At 41.4% G+C, this 12,464-nt stretch overlaps 1 protein-coding gene across 3 annotated transcripts in view; it reads right to left on the reverse strand.

Moving 5' to 3' along the window:
• wdr7 (WD repeat domain 7) overlaps positions 1-12,464 on the reverse strand; it is a 142,280-nt gene that overhangs the window by 55,615 nt on the left and 74,201 nt on the right. For all 3 annotated transcript variants that reach the window (XM_078161858.1, XM_033646545.2, XM_033646546.2), the window contains one exon: positions 10,507-10,620. In XM_078161858.1, coding sequence (XP_078017984.1) covers positions 10,507-10,620 — 114 coding nt within the window. The remainder of the gene's footprint in view (positions 1-10,506; positions 10,621-12,464) is intronic.

The following is a 12,464-nucleotide window of genomic DNA, read 5'->3' on the forward strand; positions in this document are numbered from 1 at the left end:
CAGCTCTGCTGTATGAAGGCACAGACTGGCAATACTGAGAGCCTGAGGTCTTATTTTTCTCTCCTCTCTTATCAATTATGTGTTTGTTTTGCAGTTTAATTTTCAATCTGACAGGTTTTTAATACAAGCAATATTTTCGGCACTCTGCGGCTGTCAGATTCGTGCTGCTAATGGAGCGGTCTGAGAAATGGCTCTGGATGGTAATTTCCCTAATGCAGAGACAGTGGACGGCCTCCATCGCACCGCCTCTTCATAAAGAAGGAATTATTTTTATTAAAGCCACCGCAGCTTAGCCGCGCCCTCCTCTCGCTCACAGATGAATCAAAGCCATCTGACAGAATCAGATTTACACTCCGCCAAATGAAAAGCATTACAACTTAGAGTGAGAGGGAAAAGAAAATTATCTTCACATCACACAGGCGGAGGAGTAAGAGGCGAGGCAGGTGAGGACTACGGAAGACGATAAGGGACAATCTTACAGAGCAGTTTAAATGCTTTTATCAACCCAGCAGGGTCAAGTTATCACAGGATGATGGATCATTTCAGAAAGATTTCACAGCTGACTCTATTATATCAATACATCAGATCAGAGCTCTAACTGCAACACGCAGTGACAAGTTTAATCCTGCAAATCAAATCAAGTGCTTACGTCCTCCCACTCCTTTTCAGGTGTGTAAATCAAAGTAAATATTACTTTCTCTCTGTCTGTCTGCTTGCTAATATGTTCGTGTCTATTTTTACATGCTCAAAATAAATATAAAATATCAACTATCAATATCAATAACTTCTTCAGTGTCTGCACCAATGGCGTAAATATTGATGGTGCACCCTGTGCAGCATAGCGAGGTCCAGAAGCTGTCAGGGGCTCATGTAGGATGGCGATTTTTTGTTAAGAAGTCAGGCTGTGGCGGTTGGTGCCTCGGCTGCTGTCCGTGGTGCTGATCAAAGGTTTGCAGGATGACAGGGGTGGCTCTTTTGACGTGTGCCGCTCAGTGGCGGTGTATTTTGGCCATATGGTCAATGTCTAACATTTATTATTATTTCTATCATTGATAAAAAAAAACCACACCATCTGTCTGGCTGCAGATCTGAGGTGTTGTGTGTTGACGTCTTGCTGCCCTGCATCACTCAGAGAGCATCTTTCTATTTGTAAAGCCCTTGTCATGCTTCGCTGTGATTGGCTCAGCTCCTCTAGAGCACTGGGACCAGTGATGTGATTGGCTGAGAGTGTATTTATGAATCACCACCCCTCTCTGAGTCTTGTCTAGATGAACTGGCGGACTCTTGTGTGCTGTGTTGAGACTGAAAAACAATGACACAGTCAAACCATCACACTGTGACAGGTTGTGATAGAATTGTAACTGGGAGATGAGATAGTTTGGTTTAGACCAGTTAGTAAAACCATCAGTCCATCAGTGGTTTTATTCCTTCAGTCAGACGGCCAATCAGGCATTCGGACAGTGACTGAGAAATCCAGTCAGTAAACCAGTCTCCATCTACGTCTGTGTTCAGAACATGAGCAGGCTGCCCGTCTGTAACACACACACACACACACACACACATACACACTTACTACCCCAAGGCCAGCGCTTTATCTTTGTGACACATTCATAAACCCTGACACACACACACGCACGCAGACAATCACACACACACTCTTCCCATCCCCCGTCATGTGTACATTATCACACCATCCTGTGTGTTTGTGACACAGAGAATGTGAGTCGAGCTGTGATCAAATGTTTAGGTTAGAGGAGAGGAGGTACAAATATTAAATCATATCGACGGGACATTCTGATCCTCAGTACACTTAAAATCTATGTTTACATAACGATAATGCAACATGAGTTATTCATATTATAGTTTCTTTCAATCGCTAACAAGCATCTGTGAATATTGAAGCCACTTTTTCTACACTTTTCGTAGAGTCTATAAAAGCAACATGCATCCTGGCCAATCAGTTAATCTCACCTCCAAAACTCACTCACACCAAAACACATCATGTCTCAGCTAGTTGGATCACAACACTGGCAAGAATTCTCACTCAAGCCCTTTGTAAACAGGAGTTGTGCAAATTTGCAGGAAAGCCCAATCAGTGTTTTTTCAGCATTGGCAGTATAAAAACAAAATCGGGGAGTGCAGCAAAATGCCGCCTACCTACTTTTGTTTATACAGAATGTGCCTTTTTTGGGGCAATGGGGGGCGTGAGCAAGTAACAACACGTGTAGCTCAGCGTGTGACGTAAACAGTGACGTGGAGGGAAGTCGCTGTTGGTCAGTCCTTCGGCGATTCTCTCATAAGTCGCCCCGTCCTTCACCGTCCCCGTCATCTGACGGTTAATGGCCTCTTTGTTTGCGAGGACAAGGAGGGCGCGCAATTCCTTGTCTCCCCAGTTGCTCATCTTTACAGTGTCTGTCAGGTTTGTGTTTCCCTCTTGCTACTAGCTGCTCACTAATTCCTGCTATCAGCTGTTTCCTGTTTATCCACCGCCAGTGGCTCGCACGTGCGGCGTCATCGACAGCTCCTCCCACAAGTCATCAACAGCTCCTCCCGTTGTGGAAGGCCGCCTCGGTCTGTTTAAACTAAAAGGGTTCCACCAATATGTCTACCCTACGAGGCGGAAAATTGGGCACCTCGGATCAACTCGCCATTCCGCTCGCAGCTCGCCGGCAAAACAGCCCAACATTCAAGTTTCATGAAAATCGCACCTGCAGTTTATCTGTTAACCCGCTGACAAACAAACAGACTCACTAACGGCACTGAAAACATTACGTCCTTGGCAGAAGTAATTCAAATATTTACAAAAAAACAAACAATTCTGAAGCCGCCCCTTTTTGTCTGTTTGGTAATGAGACTAGTTTTTCCGTATATTTCAATAAGATTACTGAACAATGCAAGAAATTTGCCATCATTCTGTTTTAAAAACTGTGTCAGCATTTGAAAAAATATGCTGCAAATCACAGGGTGTTGCAGGTTGTGAAGTAGTACACCTGAAATGTTTCCTCACTCCTATTATTATTCTTTGACTCCTGTTTCAGGGGTAACTGTGCTCAAAGTTTTAGAGCGTCAAAGCACGGCACCACAGTACACTGCATTATACCATAATACACTGTCCTGTACTAATATCTAACATATTGCAGCTTCTGTACGGAGCCACCACAAATACATTCCTGTACATTAATAACATTTGGACAATAACTTCAGTCGTCTGTCTGTAATATAATAATATTCTCATACACCAGCTGGGTCCCTCGCCGCGTAAAACAGAAGAGACACAATCATCAGAACCAATCAGAGCGTTCACAGTCGCAGCTCGGACCATTTATCTCTCCATAAGTTCAATCTGTTCTGAGGAGAAATGCGATCTGACCCAAACGACCTCCAGGCTCTCATATTAGATTAGCAGGGGAGGCTAGCGTTTCAGCTAACCGAATCACAGCCGAGCTAATGACACTGTGAGGTGAGGGTCAGCCTGACCTTTGACCTCTGACCTCTATCTATGGACCCCTCACAAGGGTACAACTTTCTGTCCTTTCTCCCAAATAATAAGACGAGGAAATGATGTCAAACAGAAAATAATACTGCTGAATTATACTATCACAGGTATCTATCCATAGTTTAATCCTGCATGTTGTTGGCTGGGAGGAATCAGCTGATTGTGTCCGCAGGGCTCTGAATCCTGAAGGAGACAAAACGCCTGGCAGCACAGAGAACGTGAGGGGGGAGGGGGTGATGGAGCTGTGTCCGGCAGGGACCTTTGACCTCCCTGAGGTCACCCCCTCTATCAGAGGCAGAGATGAGATACGCTCTTCTTCCCTCTAGTGTAGAACCACATGACTGGGCCACATGGATATGATCAGCTTTTAAAGCTGAGGAAGGTGAGGTTTAATTGTGTCACTGGACAAAATCCCATAATAAACTCTGAGCATGTTGTAATTGAAGTGGACTGAGAGAAAACTAGACGTCTGCACCTCCTCTTGGCTCTGCTTTCAGGCTTTAGAGAGTCTAGGGGAGGTGGATGGGTCAAACAAACTCAAAACTTTCACCTAGGAGACCGCTGTTCATGTCGCCTGTGAAACCAAAAGACAGTCAAGTCAACAGCAACAACATAATGTGCTAATATGTGTAGCATACTATGCTAGTGACATGTGTCACATGATGCTACATTACGTCAGTAACAAGCATATTTATTTTAATCCAAACCATGATGTTTTTTTCAAAACCAAACCATGTGCTTTTGTTGCCTAAATGTTATTTTATGTTTGTATTTAACGAGTGGAAATGAGAGAATTTCCTGTGAAGACGGAACTTTATTTTGAAAAGAGACATGTAACGAGCATGAATCAGGGTGTCTACAGATATAACCAAGCTAAAGTTAAGACTTTTTAAGACCTTATATTAAGAAAACTTAATTTAAGATACTTCAAGACTTTTTAAGGTTTTATATTGAGATAACTTAATTTAAGACTTTTTAAGGCCTTATATTAAGAACATTTTATTTAAGAGACTTTATGACTTTTTAAGGCTTTACAGTTAGAAAACTTCATTTAAAACAAATACTTTTTAAGGCCTTATATTATGAAAATTCAATTTAAGACACTTTAAGACTTTTTAATGCCTTACATCAAGAAAATTTAATTTGTCTTATATTAAAAAAAGATCATTCAAGGCACTTTAAGACTTTTAAAGGCCTTATATCAAGACAATTAAATTTAAGACAATTTAAGACTTTTTAAGACCTTCAATTAAGAAAACTTAATTTAAGACACTTGAAGACTTTTTAAGACCTTCTATAAGAAAACTTAATTTAAGATTCACCTTCAAGACTTTTTAAGGTTTTATATTAAGAAAATTTAATTTAAGACATTTAAGACTTTTTTTTTTAAGATCATTTTTTCAGGCTTTTGACTTTAATGAACAGGACAGAGTGGAATGGGGTGAGAGAGAGAGGGGGGGTGACATGCAGCAAATGGTTGCAGGCCAGAGTTGAACCTGCGACTGCTGTAGCGAGGCATCACCTCTGTACATGGGGCGGCGGCACTATCCACTACGCTACCGACGCCCCGACATTCAAAACTTTTTAAGGCCTTACATCAAGAACACTTAATTTAAAACGATTAAGGACTTTTTAAGGCCTTATATCAAGAAAATTGAATTTAAGACACTTTAAGACTTTTTAAGGCCTTATACTAAGAAAACTTAAGACATTTTTAGACTTGTTAAGAACCTGTACACACCCTGGTTAATTGACACTCGTTCAGCTGACGCTGGAAGGGTGCCTAGAGCGTTACAGTTTGATGTGTAGGGCTACTGACCGAGCATAAGTACTTGACGAGTCGAGAGTGAGAATGTGTTGGACTGTAACAGTCAGCCTGCTGTCCCCTTTACTAAGAGCACAAACCTAAATCATCCAAGAATTATCCACTGCCCAGCATAAACAAGGACAAGCTGTAGTCATCCAGGAAATATCCACTGCCCCAGCAGTTGCTCTCACCATCAACAGTTTGACCTCCAGAGCCACAGAGAGCTACTTTACTGTGTGAAACTTGGGAATAATTTAGAATTAATTGATGCACCCAGTAATGTTTATTTGTCTTTAAATGACAAAAATATTTTTCTGTTAATTTTCTCTTACAGAAAATACACTAAACCCTGGAATTATTCTGCTGTTACACTCGTACTCATCATGAATCAACTATAACACACAGAACTGTCTGAGTGTCACTGTGAAACACTCCGAGCATCATCAGTGTATTCATGTAATCACTGTGTGCTTTACTGACTCTGCTTTATTAGATGTGTTGGCAAAATGTTTTGCCAAATGCCGACAGAGATTTAATGAACTAAATTGAAGTGTGTGTGTGTGTGTGTGTGTGTGTATGGTGTGTGAGAGAAAGTGAGAGGGATGGAGGGGGGTAAGGAGGAGGGTGCTGTGGATCCTAATGACATCCCCTGACACTGCTAGGGACATAATTACAACACACACACACACACACACACACACACACACACACACACACACACAGGTTTAGGTTTGCTTGTGTGTGTGTGTGTGTGTGTGTGTGTGTGTGTGTCAGCTCTGGTCTGGGATCTTTTGCAGCTGTGGCACCAAGCAACAACTGTTGTCACTTGCACATCCTAAATTGTGCGTGTGTGTGTGTGTGTGTGTGTGTGTGTGTGTGTGTGTGTGTGAGACAGGGGAGACAGTAGACTGAGGTGATGAGTCTATCGCCGTGGTAACAGCCTGCAGCCAAGTGATTCTGTGGCTGTCGACATCTCTGTCTTTTTTTCCTTTCTCTCCTCTTCATCTCCTCCTTTTTCGTTTCCTCTCCTCTCCCCCTTTCCTCTTCTCCTCTCCTTCCCTATGTTATCCTTCTTGTGCATTTTCTCCTATATTTTCCACGTATCTCTTGTCCTCTCTGCCTCCTCAGCACACACACTGAATGGTGTATGAGTGTTGCATCATGATGGATTTGAAAATAATCTGAAACCATCCTGTGACTGAGCTCCTCCTTCTGTCTCAAAAAGGTCTGGTATTTTAGTTGACTATCATTATTTCAAATATCTATACTGTATGAAAACATTGAAGATAGTCCATAACAAGTCCCCGGAGCCCAAAATGAAGTCTTCAAATGACTTGATATTCAGTTTTAAGTGATTTCAAGCAGACTAAAGCAGTTGGTTCTAAGGTTCGTCCTATTTACTGGAATAGTGAATAATGTTTCCATTGCATAAAAGCCTTAAGGCCTATTTTTGCTCAACGGAGCCTTCTGTCCGTGCTCCACGTTCATTTCGTCCGTATTTCTGCACGTTTCCATAAAGCTTACAGATATGGTCCAAACGGAGCAGTACCACCGGCAACCGTGGGGGCAGTGTTGCTGTCACTACCCGATACGTAGCTCTACTGAGACACGAAGAAGAAATAACAATTCAATTTCTTTCATCGGCAGTACTAGAGAAAATAATTCTCCGTCCTCCAGTCACGATGTATTTAATGGCCTCACCGACCACCGCCTCCTACAACGCTGCCTCTGTTTTTGTCTTTTATGCAAGAGGTACATTATCAATATCTGCTCCACAGTCGCCATGTTTGTTTTTGACTTTGTTCTTGTCATAAACTTTTGACACTGGGCTGCCCCCTGGTGGATATATTGGTTAACATCCATGCCAACGTAAAGGACGCATGGAAGAATGTGGGCAGTGACGGTAACATCATTTGAAATGGACATATACATTTTCGTACGTAAAGGGAGCATAAATGGGCCTTTACTGGGCGGTAATGATTGTTCCAGGTATCAGGTAAACCCTCAGGTGTTACCAAGGAAACAGAGTTATGGTTTGAGAAAAATTAGATTTTGATTGCAAAGAGCATTAAAATATGAAAGAATATTACTACAGTTTATTTCTTTGGTAAGTGACCATGGTATAAGTGCGATAATGCCCTTCAAGGTGTCCATTATCACTTTTTGATGACCTTTGCGAAGGTAAACATCCTCCTTGCACACCTCCATGTCAGCCATTAAAAACTGATGATGGACACCGCGAAGGGCATTATCCCTTAATTATTAGCCTCAGAAATGTGGGTTAGAAGGAGCCTGAAACACCTGCTAGTAAGTTCAGAAGGCCGTTACCAGCCCATTAAAAGGCTGTGATAGACAGCGACCTCTAGTGGTCGTAGTTATTATAAAGAAAGCAAAGGAGGAAGTCATGGGGCGTAGTACAGTAACAGAGACCACTGATAAACCAAGACGGCCCATGTAAGAGTCATTTTATGTATCTGTGTCACTTGGGTTTCGCCATTGGCACTATTAGCTGCGGTCTTTTCATTCCAAAAAAGGTAAGCGTGAACATTGGTACAGACCAAAACCAATTCTTTAGTGATAGTCACCAGAGTAAATACCAGATACAGTTTTCACAAGACACATATCTTCTGAATGTTTTTACACTGAAATGGCGTTTTTCAGAGACTAATCAAGAGAAAATAAACACTTTCCGTCTCAGCATCACCCTCGCAAGATCTAGCATCATAGAATCTCTTCTCTCCGTTGGTGCTGAACTGTCAATCATGAAACAGTGAATCAAACGTCAAAATAATTATTAATTAATTAATTAATTATTATTCAACTGATTTTAGAGGGAGAGAAGAGAACTCATAGGATCTTGTACTGGTTTGACATCAAACGTTAAGCTAGCAGATAAAAACAAGCATTAATATAAGGAGCAAACGTTAAATTTGTGCTGTATATTGTGTTGTACTGTTTTGAATCTGATTTCATCCATCAACACGACGTGGGGAGATAAGCTGTAGAGAAGACCACACCCATGGATACCAGTAGTATATGCTATTTCATACCATTGGCATAGCTTGTAATGTGTTATCTTTTGTTATAAAGTATCTCTGACAGTAAGAAACTTTGTAAAAAACACAGGACTTTCACCCAGGAGATCTCTGTTTGTGTCCCGTGTGAAACCCAAAGTCAGCACTGACTTAATTTAACTGACGGACGGAAGTCTGTCATGTTGCCTTACATTATTATATGTCATGTTACAAAACAAACATACTTATTTTAACCCCAACCATGATCTTTTTTCTAAGCCTAACCACATAGTTTTGGCGCCCAAACTTAACGGAAGTGAAACAAAACTGCTCCTGATGACAACTGACAGTGGTCATTTAATGGGCTAATAACAGCGTCCTGAACCTAGACGCTGTAGCTTGCCTTGATAACCCTTATCTATGAGGCTGATAACCACTTATAACACCCATTCACAGGACTTAGGCAGGCTATCTGAATCCAGCGTCGAATGGCGGACCCCACCACTACCAATAAAACTACTATATATAGAGGTATTACTGAATGTAGATAGAGCTTTATTTGTCATTATTTGATGACAGTGAAATTGCAGATCCCTACAAATACACGGCACATGTAGCAATATAACAAAAGAAGAGCTTGGACCTGCTGCCACAATGCACGCAGCCATCCTGTTGGTTTCTACATTGAAAGGCTATTGCAGAAATGATGCATAACCTTTAAGGGTAGACCTTTAATAATATTACAAATTACACATGTGCAGCTGTTTCTGTTACCCAGAACACAAATACATTTCCCAAAACAGTACATCCTCATTCCTGATTTTCACAGACTTTGCAGAGGAAGTAAGGATGGAGGAGAAAGACAACGAAACAAAGAGCGAGAGCAGAAAAGTTTTAAAACTCGATGAGTTTTTTCCTCCTCTGCAGAGAAGACTCAGACTCTGCTCTCTGTTTGAGGCGTCTGCTAACAGATTTAATACTGCAGAGACTGAATGAAAAAACACTGCTGTCAATAGGAGAAAAATGAGCTGTGAGAAATGATAAATTGTCAGACACATCTGCGATATTGACTGGTCTGAGAGAAGGATGGAGGGAGGAGGGAGGAGAGAGGGTGAAGGGATGGTGAGACAGTGTTGGAGCCGTTTTCTGCAGGGTTTTGTTCCAGAATATAAATTTCCCTTTGGACACAGGAGTTAATTCTGATTTATTTTTCTGTGGTTTTTGAATCTATTAGAGTAAAAGAGATGATGTTGATCAGGAAGATGTAGAGAGGCAACGTTTACGGGCATGATAAGGAAACAAAAGCCTTCTTCATACAGATCTTTATACATTAATGATGGCACTATCATATTGTGATCACTGATATATAGAAATTGCTGCTTAAATAACGTTTGTGTGAGTGTAGTCACCGGAGAGGATCTACCTGTCTGTGTCTGTCACGGTTAAACTTTCAGGGAAATGTGTCAAAAGATAAATGGACTGGAAAAGCGTGTGTGTGTGTGTGTGTGTGTGTGTTTTCTACCTGTGCTGCAGGTGTGAGTCGTTTCCTGGGGAGAAATGTTTCTCACCTTATCGTGTGTGAGTGTGTGAGAGAGGAAGCATGTGCGCACACTAAACACCAAACTGCTTTTAACACCATGCAGGTCACAGTACACTGGCATTACACATGGGCTGTGTGGCACTGATTAAAACACACACTCACATAGACACCATGATTAACCTACGCTCAGAGTCACCAGAGCAAAACTCCTAAATTCAGAGGCACATAAATGATAAATGACCTTTTAATGTTTCTCTATGAAACCAGATGAGGCTCCACAGGTCACTGGGGAAAACACACCCTTCATTTTATACCTCAAACACCCTCAAACACTTCACAGTGAGTCTGTCAGTAAGTTGTTTTTAGGGCGCTTACAGACCTAAAGTTGTCTTGGTTTGGTCTGAATCAGGGACTCATGTTGTTCCAAAGTTGCATTAGTGCCTAGAGTTAGTTTGTATTCTCACTGCAGCATTTATAAACTGACCAGATGGCTTTGACTCGTAACTAAACATGTGGCCCATTTTGTAGAGAATATCGAAATATTGCCATTCAGCCGCTTCAACATGTAACATGTCACACCTGCTACATCTTAACACAAAATACAGCACTTAAATGAGCCTTTTTTATACGTCACATTTCATGTCCCTACCTGCTGTGATGTCATCGTCCGTGACGTCCATTTCCTCCTCAGGAACCTTTGCTTCTATTGGCTGAGCCTCGGGAGGAGGCGGAGCTGGAGGGGAGGGCTCAGTGGTCGATCCAGCTGAGGAGAAAGAGAGACATTTTAGAACATTTTAATTTATATTAAATATCAGCCTGTACTGTCACATGAGACAGAGGGAAGACCAGAGCAATGTGGGCATGTGTATGTATGTGTGTACCTCTGAGACAGAGGTGTGATGTGGAATCAAACAGCTTTTTGAATAACTTAATAAATAAACAGTGGAAACAGACCACCAGCCTGATCTGAAATACTCCGTCACATGTGTTCATGGAAAAAAACAAAGAGCAGACGTTAACACTTTACTTGAAGGTATCTACATAAGGGTGACATGACAGTAGCCATGTTTCCATCAGCCCGTTTAGATGCGCATCTAGAAGTATCGCATCGGAAAATTATAATGGAAACGCCAAAATTCGAATTAAAATCCCCTGATTCGCACAAACTAAAATACGCTCGCTTTAGCCCGGTTTTGGTTGATTCGAAAAAAATGCTGATTCGCAAAACAGGGGATGGAAACAGTTATGTTCGAATTAAGTCTGACGTAGCGCACCTCTCTCCATGGTGATATCCACACTCCGGGTCGGGAAGGCGGTAATGCATTTACAAGCTGGTTGCCAACCGCCAGAAAACGTAGAAGAAGAAGAAAGCGAGATTTCTTTTGTTTCCGGTTCTGCAGAAAACTTGCGCGAATTCGCAGTTTTCACCAAAGTCCGTACATTTAATGGAAACACACAGGATTCGTATTTCTTTTAATGTGCATTTCCCAATGATTCGAATCACTTTTGGATGGAAACATAGCTACTGTCATAACTATGACATGACACTGTTATGAACTTGTCATAAACATTATGTGCATGTCATAAACGTTTATGACTGCTGTCATTAAGTGTCATTCGGTTTTTGTCATGACAAGTTGACATTAAATTTGTTTGGGATGTCCTTATGACAACTTGACATTAACCAGGATGACATTACCAGCGACTTGACATTAACAAAACAATGCACCAGCCAGTTTGTGTCGTATCCTGTCAGACATCTATCTGACCGAGTATTAGAATCTGTCTGTAACTTTGGACATCTAATTATAATAATTATTATGTCAACTTGTCATAAACGTGTCATAAAAGAGGTGCATTTTGATAATGTCAAGTTGTAATGACAAAGACATCTTCTGGTAATGTCATCCTGGTTAATGTCAAGTTGTCATTATAAGGACATCCCAAACAAATTTAATGTCAACTTATCATGACAAAGACAACTTCTGGTAATGTCACTTTGATTAATGTCAAGTTGTCATAATCAAGACAACCCAAACAATGTCAACTTGTCATTACAAAAACTGAATGCCTTAATGACAGCAGTCATAACGTTTATTACATGTGCATAATGTTCATGACAGTGTCATGTCACAGTTATGACAGTGTCATGTCACCCTTATGTAGATACCTTCCAGTAAAGTGTTACCGAGCAGACTAACATAAGTGTGTGCAGTGTGGTCGGTCCATTTCAAGCAGCACTATCGCACTATGTAGTATTTCAATGACTCCTCCCACCCACCATTGTGTACACATATGTGTATGTGTGTGTGTGTGTGTGTGTTGTTAGTAAGCTCTGTGTTGATCCTCATCATCAGGCTAACTGTCCTGGTTAAGTAGCTAATAAAGGTTTATTGGGCCTCCTCCTTATCTAGAGATTTAATGCACGCACACACACACACACACACACACACACACACACACACACACACACACTCTATATTTAGTGTTTTCATTTAGCCTTTATCTCTCCATTGCCAATTAAGAGTGGCTTTTCATTAGCTGCTGGGTTAATGAATGATGCTGCGCTAATGAATGAAGCGACTAAAGGTAACGGAGCCCAGGCCG

The sequence above is a fragment of the Epinephelus lanceolatus genome, chromosome 19, assembly GCF_041903045.1.
Source record: "Epinephelus lanceolatus isolate andai-2023 chromosome 19, ASM4190304v1, whole genome shotgun sequence".
NCBI lineage: Eukaryota > Metazoa > Chordata > Actinopteri > Perciformes > Serranidae > Epinephelus > Epinephelus lanceolatus.